The sequence below is a fragment of the Elgaria multicarinata genome, chromosome 3 (genome assembly GCF_023053635.1).
Source record: "Elgaria multicarinata webbii isolate HBS135686 ecotype San Diego chromosome 3, rElgMul1.1.pri, whole genome shotgun sequence".
In the NCBI taxonomy this organism is placed as follows: Eukaryota; Metazoa; Chordata; class Lepidosauria; order Squamata; family Anguidae; genus Elgaria; species Elgaria multicarinata.
The window spans coordinates 72,487,591-72,502,646 of NC_086173.1; the positions used below are offsets into that span (position 1 = coordinate 72,487,591).

The following is a 15,056-nucleotide window of genomic DNA, read 5'->3' on the forward strand; positions in this document are numbered from 1 at the left end:
TGCAAAAGGGTTAGCAGCCTAACCATGGCTTAGCATATTGTCTGAACAGGCCCATCACCACCCTCCACCCCTGCTCAAAACTGCCTTTCCCTCCAAACCTTATAGCAGCTGAGGGGAAATGAATTTTCCCGGCAACAGTATATTGTTGTGAGCAATCCCTCTTGTAATGCAAAGAGTTTAAGAGGAACCTGGTCTTGAATGGGCAAATAAGGCCAATCACTTTACAAAAGACCTACCCTTGGGAGAGATGAAAATTTCTAGAGCTGCCTGCATTTCTGGTCTCTCCTTGGGGGCATGGCTATGTGACAGTCATGATGAGCACCTGCACCTCAACGAGTACCAGGATTCCAGGCCAGAGTGTGGACCTAGCCCTGAATGTTAGGTATACCCTACACATCTATCAGTGGGCACATACATCAGGAACACCGTCCAATGTTGTACTATGAACCATAATGTGTGAACAAAAGCAGCCATCCGCCGTGGAAGTGGTGTGTATTCCTTCGTGCCATTTATACAATAGATTTCATATAGCTGAGAGGAACGTCAAGGTCCATCAAATTCAGCCCTTTGGAAATTTACTGGGCTTATGCTGTTTTTTACATTGGTTTGTTTATTTGTTAATTTATTTGATTTATACCCTGCCTTTCCACCAAGAAAATAGCACTCAAGGCAATTAACTATCCTAAAAACATTTTAAAACTATTATAAAACATTTAAAAACAATGACACAATAGTCATTTTATACACACGTATAAAAACACACCAAAAACTAATAAAGAGCCCTCAACCGAACAGACCATATTACAAGCCGCAGGCCCAGCTTGAACAGAAAGAAGGACAGCCAATAGAAGAAGGACAGCAAAGAGAGCGCCAACCTAGCCTCTCTTGGTAGGGAATTCCATAGCCTGGGAGCAGCCACCAAGAAGACCCTGAGAAGATTTTTATTCTGTTGTTTTAAACTTTTTTAGGACCTTACATTATGTTTCATTATGTTTTTATATGGTATGGTTGGGCGGTATAGAAATCACACACACACACAAATAAAATAGCGAGCTAACTAGCTAGCACTCCATCCTTACTGTTCGGCTTTCATTGTTCTTCCTCTTTGACCAATGGACACCTACACAACCAGATGCCATGCCATGCCACCTTCTCTTCTGGATCAGTCTATTTCTAGTCTGTGACAATTTTGCATGTATTTTTTGCATAGGTCTGTTCCATCCCATTGTCTACCATTTGTAATGCTTATTCTCATTTAAATTGTATGCCCTTTCCCCATAAAATACATTTTTTTCTACACAATTTCCCTGAGATACATATTTTTATCTGCATTTCCCCCATAAAATACGGATGGTTGTATGCATTTCCTCCTAATATACACATTTTGGATGCCATTTTTGAGCTGAGATCTGGGCCACAACTTTCAGAGAAGTACGAAATCCAAAATCAAACTGTGCTGCAATCAGCATATTAGACCAGGAAGTGCAAATGAGTCAATTCGCTTAAGAGTGTGAATGGGATGAAATTCTCTCCTGCCGTTAGTGCTACCTTCTTCATATCACCACCCTTGCACCCCATCAGCCCCCAGGCTTGTGCTTTGGCAGGACTTCCGAGCCATAGGTCGAATGCCTTGATTGTGCCATTGAACGAGGCTGAGAAGTTCCACTGCCCAATAGACCGAAGGGCTTCTCATGGCTTAGTAGTATCTTCGGAGAGCATCTAGGCTGATAAACGTCTACGGAGCTGGAGGCAGACAGAAAAGAGTGTTGATCCACCCTTGCTCTGACCTTGCACGCGAGCAGGAAGGGGGGGCAGGTTCCCAGTAAGGAAAGCCGCAACAGATGCAGCTAAGTGTGAAGTCAGCGATTCTTAACCTTGTCCCGATTGCCGAGAGTTGAACTGCTCAGCTGGCCCAGGCGCTGTCCGGGCCTTCCTCTGCCATTTGCACCCTCCACGACCCTCCAAAATACAAACACAGCACGTTCCAGCAAGTCTGCCAGAGCATTCCTGATGGAAGGGAATGTCCTTGCCAGGCTATATTTAAAGGCATGTATGCTGCCCTTTATTCTTCCGCATGTTTGGGCTGGAAGAGGCCTAAGCTCTGTAGCCAGCTCAGAGAAGGCAGGAGGAGGAGCTGACCACCCAGAGAGTGACCTGGGAAAGGCTCCTTCCATTCGCACCCTGCTCTTTTTCTACCATGCTGTTGCTACTGTGGGGAGCGTAGAGAAATGCCTGCCCTGCGTGACCATCATGTCCAGTGCATAGATCCAGACACAGAGATGTCTGCTCTACCACACCCAGTGGTGCTAGTGCAGGGGTGTAGAACTTCAGGCCCAGGGGGCAAATTTGGCCTGCCTGGGATCCAGATCTGGGGTTCCCAAATAGCCGTGCTGCTTTCTCCTGCTCAGGCCTCCTTTCTCCCAAACTTTGATGGTTTCTCAGCTTTTGTGCATCCCCCCTCCCCCACCATTCTAAAAGGTTGAAATGCTATGTAGTAAGAGTGTAAAGCTCAAACATGCTGGTAGTTTAGCTCCGCCCCTTTTGTAGGGTGACCATGTGACCGGACTTGCCTGGATTTGTCTGGATTTTTTATGACAAATCCGGGAGGGGGAGGGGAAATTTGGATTTTTCCAAAGAGCAGCTCTAATGGGAATTAACAAAAATGCTTATAACTCCATCATTTTTTAAGATAAAGACATGAAACTTGGCATGATGGTAGCTCTTAGGAAGGGCTTTAGTCATACTAAATTTGAAACAGATCTGTTCATCCATTGATTTTTTAGGATTTTTTTCTAAAAATTGAGGTTTTAAAATTATTATTTTTAAAATTGTCATTTTTAAAGATAAAGAGATGAAACTTTGCAACATGATAGCTTTTAGGTAGAGCTTTAGCCATTCCAAATTTGAAACAGATCTGTTCATCCATTAATTTTTTTAGGATTTTTTTTTAAATTGAGGTTTTTAAATTATTATTTTTAAACTGTCATTTTTAAAGATAAAGAGCTGAAAGTTGGCACCATGATTGCTCTTAACAAGGACTTTAGCTATGCCAAGTTTGAAACATCTGTCTATCCATTGAGTTTCAGGGTTTTTAAAAAAAGTTTGAAGTTTTAAAATTATTTTTTTAAAATGACATTTTTAAAAGATAAAGGGCTGAAAGTTGGCACCATGATAGCTCTAAAGGAGAGATTTAGCCATGCCAAGTTTGAATCAGATCTGTTCATCCGTATTTTTTTTTAGGATTTTTTTAAAAGTTCAAAGTTTTAAAATTATTGTGTTTCAAAACTGCTGGAGCCATATCCTTCAAACTCAGGTTGTCAAACCTCATCTTTGGGGTTTTGCATATTGAGCAGTTTCAGCCCTTGGCGTTAAGGGGATCTCCAGTCTTTAGGTAAACTGCCACAACACCCACCCTAATGTTAGAGTAGAGAAACTTGTGATAATTATACACAAGCTTTTTTAAAAAATTGAAATTAAAAAAAGCCATCCATCCAGCCGGCCAGTAGCAAACACTGTTAACAACAGCAGCAGCTTGCAATAAGTGAAGACTCAGTCAGAAAAGATATATGAGGGAAGGGGAGACTGTATCACACAAAGCATAGCAAAAGCTTCAAAGTACAGCAAAACCTACAAAAGTAGGAGTGAGTGAAGTTAATTTCAGATACATTGAATGTCTCACTTGTTCTTTATTTCAGTGATTTTAACATTAAGATGCTATGTAGAACAGATTTGTCTTAAATGTGTGCTGTAAAATTAGACATGTGACCAAGGCTATGTTCGGGTGGGCACGCCCCCTTGGTGCTGGACACGCCCCCTTGGGGGCCGACCATGTTGTCCTCCTTTTTGGTTTCCAAAATATGGTCACCCTACCTTTTGCCTTCGACACCCCCCACCTGCCCACTGGGTGGGCAATCAGCACCACTGGAATATGGCCCCCAAGAGCTTCTACAAAATGTAATTCAGCCTTCAGGGTGAAAGAGGAACTGCTCCTGTGCTAGTTTCCTGGCAAACCACCCTAGAACGCTCTGATAGTTTCCTAAATTATGCTCAACAGGCTGCCACATTCTCTGCTCCTGTGATCATAGAATCATCGTATAGTAGAGTTGGAAGGGGCCTATAAAACCATTGAGTCCAACCCTATGCTGAATATAGGAATCCACCTTAAAGCATCCCTGACAGATGGCTGTCCAGCTGCCTCTTGAAGGACTCCAGTGTGGGAGAGCCCACAACCTCCTTAGGTAACTGGTTCCATTGTCATACTGCTCTAACAGTCAGGAAGTTTTTTCTGATGTCCAGCTGGAATCTGGCTTCCTGTAATGGGCTTTGAGCCCATTACTCCATGTCCTGCACTCTGGGATGATCGAGAAGAGATCCTGGCCCTCCTCTGTGTGACAACCTTTCAAGTATTTGAAGAGTGCTACCATGTGTCCCCTCAGTCGTCTCTTCTCAGGGCTAAACAGGCCCAGTTCTTTCCATCTGTCTTCATAGGGCGTTGTTTCCAGACCCCTGTTCATCCCTGTTGCTGATTTTTCTAGGATTGTCAGTCTACAATCTGGACATATTTTCTGAAGCACTTGCAAGTTTCTCCTGCTGGTTCCTCCCTTATCGTTTCACCTGCCTGCCTCCAGTGGTCAGATCAATGGCTGAATTCCAGAGAAGGGAAAGTTTCTCTATGCAACAGAAAGACAGAAGTTGTTCCTGACTGTTAGAGCAGTACGACAATGGAACCAGTTACCCAGGGAGGTTTTGGGCTCTCCCACACTAGAGGCATTCAAGAAGCAGCTGGACAAGCATCTGTCAGGAATGCTTTAGGGTGGATTCCTGCATTGAGCAGGGGGTTGGACTCGATGGCCTTGTAGGCCCCTTCCAACTCTGCTATTCTATGATTCTATGATCATTTGGGAAGCAGAAATTCAGAGCTACAGTACTGTACATCAGGGGTGGGAAATCTTCAGCCTGCAGGCTGGAACTGTCCCATTATTTAAGTTCATCCAGCCTGTCAAAGCTGGGCAGCCTCTCACCTGAGGAGGGAGACTCTGGAAAGTGCAGATCCACAGTCTCCTGCCTGTAGAGAGCTTTGGTAGGTGTAGCTCGGTGGCTCCAATGTCAGTGGGGCAGTGAATCCGCTCTGGGTTTCAGTCAGAACCAGTCATAGCTTCACACTTTGGATAGCTTCTTTAGAGTTCTGACTAGTTTTGACTGCATACACCCACACTACTGACATCGGAGCCACCAGGCTCCACTGGATTGGGCTGGTTAACAGCTGACCTGTTATAAGCTTTCACCTTTTAAAAGCTCTTAATCAGGCCTGCTGACAGCCAGCACGATCTGTGCTTTCAAAGGCATCCTTCTTTTTTTTACTTGTACGTAGCCCCCGATTTATTTTTCAGTGGATCATTGACTCATGATAGAAAAAACATTTCATCACTCCCTATTCAGCATTTAGGCTTGGTTGTCACTGTGGTGATAAATTTGTGTCTAGGCTGAACCACTTCAGACTGTATTCATATGATTGTTGCTCCTCCGTACAACAATAAATTCATAAATAAATCATCCTACAATTAGAAAACTATCATGTCAAGAAGAAAGCTAGGTTGGAAGCCTTTCCCCAGACGTGCTAGTCTTCTGTGTGCAGGGATTCCTTTCGTTCCTTCCTCCACTCACAGATGGAATTGGATAAAAAAAATTAACCAAAATGCCCTTCTACTTGCGCTAATTTGTGTTAGCTCTAATTTGGATTAGCGCTAATTCACATTAGTGCAAATGTGAATTAGCACAACACCCACCCAGCCCAATGAAAAACTGGTCTGCAAGTCTGTGGAATTCACAAAACTTGGGAAAAGCCAGACTATTGCAAAATCTACAGCTCAGATTCGTAGAAATCCAAACTCACCTGAATCCCTTGCAGATTTCTCTGACATGTCTGCTCCCATCTAAGCTTCCCCCACCCCACAGTCTTCAGGGTGCATCAAGGACACAGGTTTACTACCTCAAAGACAACTAGATTCCAATGTGTGAGGGTACATGGTTCATGCTGATGCAACTCATGGATGAGTATTCTTTCTTTTCTTTTCTTTTTTCGTCTTTATGCATGAAGAAGGGCCTGAGGAGGAGATTCAAAAGCTGCTAGATCCAAAAGCTGCTCCGTTTCACCACCAGAAGCCACTGCAGCAAAATGCACCAGCTTCCTTACTTTACATCTCCCAGTAAATATGCACATATTTTAAAGAAATGTTTATTTATATTGCATTTCCAACATTCCAGTCTTTGGCTGTAAATAATCCTACTCCATTATTATCAAAGGGAGACTTACCACTACCTTCAGTAGGAAAAGAATTGTACTCTTTACATCTTATGTCCTCATAACAAACCTATCAGGTAGGATGCTATTTAGCATAAAGTATATGGTCAGCCAACTTCATTTTGAATCTCTCCAAATATGAGACATGAGTGTGGGTGAGAGAGTGGACGAAACAGCTGGGTGTGTGTATAGATATGTGGGGCATGATCGCAGATGCTCCACGGTGACAAATGGACACAATGGCTTAAGCCGTAGACTTGCTATGGGCCCCCTGCCCTGAGACGAACATGAGGTGTTGGTGTCCCTTACATTTTGGCAGGCCTCGCCTTGCTTGCCGCAGGCCTCAAAGCCGCGCATTCTCATGTCAGGGTCCAAGTATCTGTTTGACATTGGGAGCTGCAGTCTCATCCTTGAAACTGGCACATGACAGACATGCCATGAATGGCTGCTCGCCCAGGAGGCAAATGGTGTGGCAATGTGCAGTGATAATAACCCAGTAGAAATGGAAAAGCAGTCCATGCCCTCGTCTTCACAGCGTCACTAACGCTGCACCCGGTAGCACGGAAGGAGCTTAGTTGTGGGCTTTCCTGCCGCTGCGCCCGCCCACGCGAGCACTCACACAGCCAGTCCGGGGGCACCTGAGAGCATCTGCACCCCCTCTTTTCGAAGGGTAGATTTGTTGTTTTTTAAAAAAGTGGGACTGACTTGGGTTCTTTTTAAAGCTGTAAATGCAAAGGATCACGTTTACAGCTAACTGGGGGAGGAATGGGGTGCTCCCTCCCTGCTGGGATTTCCAACTCTCCCCACCCCTTATTTATTTATTTATTTATTTATTTTTCCTTAACAAGGCTCCGCAGAGGCTTGCTCCAAGCTAAAGAAGCCGGGGTAAGTCCCCAACATTTTTAGCGCAGAGCTTCAGGGCTTTGCCCCTGGATTGTTTCAGAGTTGTGGCTGCGTCATGTAGATCACCTGCCACCACTCTGAAGCAATCCAGGGGCAAAGTGCCGGTGTAGACGAGCCCCTGGCTGGAATCTTGCTGCAGCAAAAAGCTGTCCAGCCTGACCTCCTACGTCCCAGAATGGAGCTGTGTGACCCTTGCTTATTGTGCAGCATTCCAAATACTGGGGCAGGATCTAAACTACTGCTTTAAGACGGTTTACAATAGTTTTGACAACTCTTGAGGCCCAGGACGCACGCCATATAGTTTTCAAAACATTGTCAAAGTGCTTTATCCTGCTTGGTGTAGATCTGGCCCAGCTTTCCTCTCCTGTCCAAAGACTCATCTGTGGGCCATCTTTCTTTTCTTTTTCTTTGTCTTCCTTCTTTTGTGTCCAGTTAGGCCTAGGGTTTCTTTGGAGATGACGCTGTCCCACACTATCCTGCTATAGCAATGCAAGGGCAACAGGGAAGAGGAAAGGGGTGCAAAGGGGTGCAATAGCACGAGTGGGCAACTTTGGGAGGTCTAGGGGCCATTTTGCCCGCCTCCATGAGGTACCGGGGGTGGGGGGGAAATGGGGAAACAGTCAGTAGTCTGCTGCTGAAATTCAGCAGTAAACCATTCTGCACCACTAAAAGGGTTAAATTTAGCTTGTCCTTAAGCTACATTTGACCCTTTTAGTGCTACAGAGCATGAAAAGTACCAATTGCTTTTGGTAGTGTTCCCCTCCCCCCCCCCACACACACAGAGAGAATTTGGTGATGCTACAGAGGTTGCAATGCAGCTTGCAGACCACATTGCCCATTCCTGTCTTATAGGAAACATCTACTCTGTGAGCTTTATCTCACCAAAGTTATACTGTGTGAAATCAATGCAAATTGCGTGCAAAGGGCTCCGAAGTTTTCCATCTTATCATCTGCTTTGACTGTGAAGTACTCCCATGCATCCTGCTTTAATTGTGCTTCAAAGGCAAAAGACCCAACCTATTTTGGTACTACTTTTGGAGCGAATCATTTGTTGTTTTCCGAGCGGCCACTGGGGGCGCAGAAGCAGGATTTGACACGTTTCAAGAAAAATTAAACAAATGCTTACATCTGCGTAAGTTTTAAAGATAAAGACATCAAAATTGGCACAGTAATAGATATTAAGGAGAGCTTTAAGCATACCAAATTTGAATCGGATTGGGTCATCTGTTATTTTTTATATTTCGCCCCTTAAACCCATTTCCTGGTATGCAAAGGATCTTAGGAGTGCTGCCACCCAAGGTGTGATTAGCTAGCAGCAACAACAACGACAGCTTAGCGCTATAGGGGATAATTTGAGGGAAACAGGTATGTGGGATGAAGCTTTGTTTCTGCACATGAGGAGCATTTCCCCTCTTTGCTTCTGCTCACCCTCACATATCCACTGGCTACCGCATCTCCCTTCAGTTATAGCCTCAGATCTGCCTTACAAGTTATCAAAGGAGGCAAATTTATGTCCTTCGTTGTGTAATAGGCCTTGTTGTAAGAAGCAATGTTGTTACCTACAACTCAGCTTGCATGAAGCAGGAACATAATACGCTGTTCCTGTTATATGAATCATGGATTTCTGTATTGTGTGCATAAGTCGCTTCAGGACTGCTTTTTTGCTGTGAGAAGTAATGCACACATTATTGTTGTTGTTGTTATTATTATTATTATTATTATTATTATTATTATTATTATTCTGCACCCAAAGCATAATGTGAGTACTCAGTTCTAATACTGTCTGGCACTCACAAGAGACGAATGAGGTAGTTGAGCCATCTGGTGGTGAAACTGCAAATATACAGGTACAGAAGGCTTGACGACATGGGGGAAGATTACCAGCAATACCTTTTGAAGCACGTATACAACACAAGTAATGTACATGAGTTCACGCTAACAATGTAAAAGCCATATTTTGTTTCTTCGTTTATTAGATTTCTAGGCCGCCTTTTAGGGGAAACCATCCCAAAAGGAGGACCAGTCCTGTTTACTTCTTACAATTAATGCATTGCAAAATAAAAATTATAAATATAAAGAGCCTAAAAGTAAAGTGTAAGAGCGTAATACTATAGTAGAGGAATGGGCACACCGGAATCACAGCACGGTGGTCCGTTGCTCCTGGTATCAAATGAATGTAACGGTTTCACTGGAGCATCCACAGACTACAGTACATTGGCAGTGGCCATTCTCAGACATATGTCAGAGTAAAGTGTTTCACGCTCAATTCAGACCATTGGGATAACCCACCTCATAGGCTTTAGAGTAATGACTTCATCACGATGACCTTACTCCTGGCGCGGTTCACACCAGCACAGCAGCTTTTTTGGAGTTAAAACTCCATACTAAAAAACAAAACCCAAGGGAAGCATTGGGGAGCAAGACCTGGTTTTGGCTCCCATCCTACCAACCTCTCACAATGTGAAAAGGCTACACTCTGTGCCGGTGCCAGACTATTTTGTGCCCAAGGTAAGGCGAACTACTTGCACCCCCCCACACACAAATTGCCAACTTCGATTCAGCTGTTCAAGAAGAGTTTCTGAATTATTATATTTTCCTTTTATTGTTTTTTCTTAAAACAGCTAATTTGTCTAAAACTGTGACCCTTAAAGAGCAGCACTGCGCCCCTCTGAGGTCTGCGCCCTAGGCGGCTGCCTAGTTAGCCTAATGGTAGCACCAGCCCTGTGCGCACTGGGATTTGCCATGATAATCCAGCTGCGAAACTCCTCTTTTAAGGGTCAGTTGCAACATAATTTTATCTACTTCTTTTGTCCTCCAGCTCACGGAAAACGCTATACATCAAAGAGCAAAGCCATGCATTTTTCAAGAGCTACACCTGAAGAGCCCCTGCTAAATTTTTAAACACCATAAGCCACATTCTCCACCACACACAGGAGCATTAGTACATCTAAATGTTTCGCAGAGTCTTGATCCTTCGGGTCAATGGAGACATTGGTTTTCTATGCTGATGCCAAAACCATTCTGAGATTATTGTGGGTACATGGATGTGGGAAGGATAAGCATATTCTGCTGATTGGTCGCACGGAGGAAGTACATCTATATTTAGGCATACCTGTGGAGCAGGGTGATCTCACAGCTATGGTTCCCTCATTCTAAATTCTCCTGTTTGTGTTGGCCATCAATGCATGGGTGCTCCTACTCTTCCTGTTAATTATAATCTATTCCATTCTGTGATGGTTTAGTGGTAAAATAGCTATTCACAGTAGTTTGTGTAACATTATATTGTTCATAAGGCTTGGGAAGGACTTCAGTCTACCTTCGCTTCTGTGTGTGTGTGTGTGTGTGTGTGTGTGTGTGTGTGTGTGTGTGTGTGTCTCTCTCTCTCTCTCTTTGAAGAAAAGCATAGTAAAAACAAGTCAGGCTCATAGTCCTGTTGTCATGTGACATGTGAACCAGACTTCAGTGTTTGGCATTTTACTTCCTCCACAACCCCAGCAATACTTGGCAGTCCTACATTCTCACCCAGAGGTAGGCAATTATTGCACATCTACCCACCCATCCATGACTTTGTTATCTGGGTATGCTTCAAATATTTCACCCTGCCTATCAGAGCAGGGCAACATAGTCAATGCATTATGATTCTACCTACAGCTAACAAGTCCTGCAGCATCTTTGTCTAGTTTATTAAAATTGGTTTATCACCAGAGAAAGGGCCAGGATTTAGCAACCTGGGAGGTGGACCCCATAGACCAGTCGCAAACACTGAGCCTGTTTCTGTGGCTGTTTCTCCACCAACATAGAGCCAAAAGGAGAACATCACTTCAGTAAATTGGAAAGGAGATTGGCCTCGAATTCAGGACCTCTTTGTGAAGCTCGCCTGCTGATGGCGATTGAGATCATTATTCTGGAATGGATACATCAGCATGCTATCCCTCTCCTGCACTTGACACATTGCACAGGAACCTTTGGTTTGTGAACATCCATTTATCACACGAGGTCAGTGGTGCAGACATCTCAAATCTGGTCCTTATGAGATCCTTCCCCTTCATAACTTGTGAAAGAATCTTATCAGTGGTGTTAGGTCAAGAAAACACAATGAAGAAAGCCAGGCCCCTATGAGCAGCCATTATTCCTTCACATCTTTTCAATAAGTACACAGCATGAACCCAGCCTTGGCACTGACGCCAATCCACAGGCCTCCTGTCCCCTCACCTGCCCTTTGCTCACTGCATGATATGACAAAGCCCCATGGAAGAAATGGAAAGGGCAGGGAAGTGTTAAGCACAGCTGACTTCTGAAACTGAGCATCTCCGTGCAGCTACGTTTGCTGAGCTGGAAATGGCCAAACAGGTGAGCTCCACCCAGGTGGTTCTGGGACCGGCACCATCGCCAAGTAACTGGAAGGCACATAGCCCCTCTGTCCATTCACCTCCACCAGGCTCCACTCTTTGCTTCCCTTCTTATCGTGAGGTTCCAACACAGTCACTGGCTGGCCTGCCTGCAAGCTGACCTCATGGCTGCTCCTGGCTGTGAATGCATAAGCAGCTATTACCTAAGGAAAGCAGAGAGAGAAGCAGATATAATACTGTGTATACCACAACAAGGAAGGGGAATAAACAGGGGCAACCCAACCACAGAGGAAAACTCGGCAAATGCCTGGGGTGCCTTGTCTCATCTATGGAAGACTCTTGGAGAGAGAAGGAGGGAGGGGGATTGAAGCTGGTGGTGGTGGAGATAGAGGGGATAGGTAGCAGTAATAAAATAAAGTTGAATATGTTTGCAGATGATACATTGATGACTATTAGGGATCCTATAGGTAAAATGGAATTTGAAGAAGTTACGGGGTTAAGAATAAATTGGGCAAAATCGGAATTGATGTTATTTAATTATACCAAAAAGGAAGAAAAGGAATGGGAAGGGAAGGCTTCAGTTTTGAAAAGTAAAGAAAGAATTAAATATTTGGGTATTAAGATTACTAAAAATTTAGAAGATTTGGAAAGTTAGAATTTAAGTGGATTGAAAAAAGAGATAGTAGAAAAGTTAAAGAAGTATAAGAAATTGAATCTTTCTTGGTTTGGAAGAATAGCTTTAATAAAGATGAAAAATTTACCTAGGATCAATTTTTTCTTTAGGATGTTACCAATAAGAATTTCAGATTTAGAGTTAAAAAGTTGGCAGAATCTTATAAATAACTACTGTAATGCTGAGAAGAAATCAAGGATCAATAAAAGTAAATGGTATTTAAGCCAAAAGAAGGGTGGACTGGGTCTCCCAAACTTTGAGTACTATTATATAGCAAACAGGTTAAGACATATTGTTGAAGCAATTGCAGGGATAGGGGACTTAGAATGGATGGAGGAAAATACATTAGGTAATATTGAGTTAAAATTGCAGAATGTATTTTTAAGGAGAAAGGGAAGGGTAAATGGCTTAATGATTTAGATAATCACTTTTTGAAGTTCCATTGGGAACTTTGGAATAAATATAAAAAGGAACTGCTTTCAAGTAATTCCTCCTTTATCAATTAATTCCTTAGTGATAATGCTAAAGAAATTTCCTGAAAACTTAAATAGATTAAGCAAAGTTTTAAAAGAAAAAAACAAATTGAAATTAAGAGAATGGTTAAGGGGGATGAATACAAGAGAGAGGTTGGAAGAAGTTTTAAAAGATTTGAAATTAACGTGGTTAAACTACGGGCAATTGGAACAATGGACTAAAAATTGGGTAAGAGAAAATGGAGAGTGTGGAGAGAGGACGAAATTTGAGGAATTAATTGGAAAAAAAATTGATAAGGGACAAAATATAGGGACAAAAGGGTTAATGAGTCAACTATATATTATATTAGCTGAGAAAGGAGTGTTGGATAGTGTCGGGAAGGTGGTTTGGGAGACTGATTTGAAGATACAAATAGGACAGCAGAGATGGGAAGGACTATGGAGACAGAGAGTGTTGAGAAATATGTCAGTAAGAATAAAGGAGAATTACTATAAACTTGTATGGAGGTGGTATTTAACTCCGGTTAGATTAAATAAGATTAATAATCAGCTTTCAGCAGATTGTTGGAGGGGTTGTGGTGAAAAAGGAACGTATTTACATATGTGGTGGGATTGTAAACATGTACAAAAGTTGTGGAAGATGGTGTTCTTTGAAATTGAGCAGATTGTGGGATTTAAAATAGAGGACACACCAAGGATTGCACTACTCTCACTGCAAGAAGAACTTAAATGTAGTAAAGAAACGAAAGAACTGATAACGAACCTGCTGACGGCTGCGAGGCTGATTGTAGCTAGGAACTGGAAGATTCAAGGAGACTATTGTATTGAAGAATGGTATAAAGAAGTGTGGGACATTGCTATAAATGATAAATTGACATGTAATATTAAAATGAAAAGAGGTATAGTAAAAACGAATGATTTTGAGGGTATATGGGAAAAGTTCCTAGAGTTTGTGTTCTCTAAAGGAAGTGGGAAACCACCAACAGATGAAACTATGAGTTTTTGGAAACAGGAATGAGATCCCGAGGTGGGGGGAGCACTGTTTTGTTTAGTACAAATATGTTTAATAGGTTAAATTTGAATATTCGACATTAAGGCAATTTTATGTTTATGTATCAAGTGATTTTTATTTGTAGTTTTTGTTGTTGTTGCTTTAAAAATAAAAAAATAAAAAAGAAAGAAAAAAAAGAAGAAGCTGGTGGTGGTGGCCGTGCTGCGGCATACACCAAACTTGGAGGGAGAGCCACTGCTGGTGCCTTTGGCGGAGCTGTGCCGGACAGGCTTGTATCCCCTGCCTCTCAGGGAATATGAACAAAGGCCTTTTGATTTCCACCAACCAGCTTGAGCACAGACAGGATTGCAAAGATGAGGAATGAGAGAAGGAACAGACATTCAGAAGGAAAACAAGGAAATGCTATCCCAGTCAACTCTTGATCATGTGCTTTTGTTGTGTTAACACACAAAATTGCTCTGTTAAGAAGGTGCTATTGCTGTGCTGCTCAGCCTTCGATGAGAAACAAATGTCTAAGGCAGCAATAATACCTGTGCCAGCCCTGGGAATAAGACGCAGATTCAGAAGATAATCCTGCTTTGGCTATGATTAAACATGTGTGTGTATAATGTCCCTATTTCACACTTGCACTACGCAGCCATGATTATCCTGAGAATTTCCATTTTGGCTGTATATTTTTAAAGCAAGTTGTTAACCTTTAAGGCTGGCAGAGAAAGGCTTGGAAGTATCTAGACCATGCCTGATGGTATCTTGAAAACGAAATTGTGGGTCTGGTGGGGAGGAAGCTGAGCAGATTTCCTGCGTTTGCAGAGGGGCTCTAGCCCAGAACCAGATTAGCAGAAGCAACATCCTTGGTTCGAAATACGAATAAATATATGTTGATCTGTGCAAAGATTTCCATGGGGCACAACATGTTCATGTTTCTTTGAAGCAAAGGGAGAAGGCAGCCATGGATTCAAGCCTATGAAGCATTCCAGATGGAGGCACTGTTGTTTGGTTGGTGGGAATGTGTGAGTGCGCACAGAAGGCTTTAACCACATCTGTCCTTTGCATTTGAGAGAAATATAGGTACTTCTATCCTGCTGGTCACTTTGCTTCACTCTGTAGTTGTTTTGGTTCTCGTTGCGAATAGCACATTTCTAGGGTGACCATATGAAAAGGAGGACAGGGCTCCTGTATCTTTAACAGTTGTATTGAAAAGGGATTTTCAGCAGGTGTCATCTGTATCTAGTCAAGAGGGCAGGACTCCTGCAGCTTGCTGAAATGCCCTTTTCTATACAAATTTAAAGATACAGGAGCCCTGTCCTCCTTTTCATGTGGTCACCCTAACATTTCTCTATACCTT

At 42.9% G+C, this 15,056-nt stretch overlaps 1 protein-coding gene across 2 annotated transcripts in view; it reads right to left on the bottom strand.

Annotated features, from left to right (window-relative positions):
* Positions 1-10,757: 10,757 nt before the first annotated feature.
* Positions 10,758-15,056, bottom strand: part of ARHGEF37 (Rho guanine nucleotide exchange factor 37) — a 64,002-nt gene continuing 59,703 nt past the window's right edge. For both annotated transcript variants that reach the window (XM_063120590.1, XM_063120589.1), the window contains exon 13: positions 10,758-11,756. In XM_063120590.1, coding sequence (XP_062976660.1) covers positions 11,523-11,756 — 234 coding nt within the window. In that variant the 3' untranslated portion in view covers positions 10,758-11,522. The remainder of the gene's footprint in view (positions 11,757-15,056) is intronic.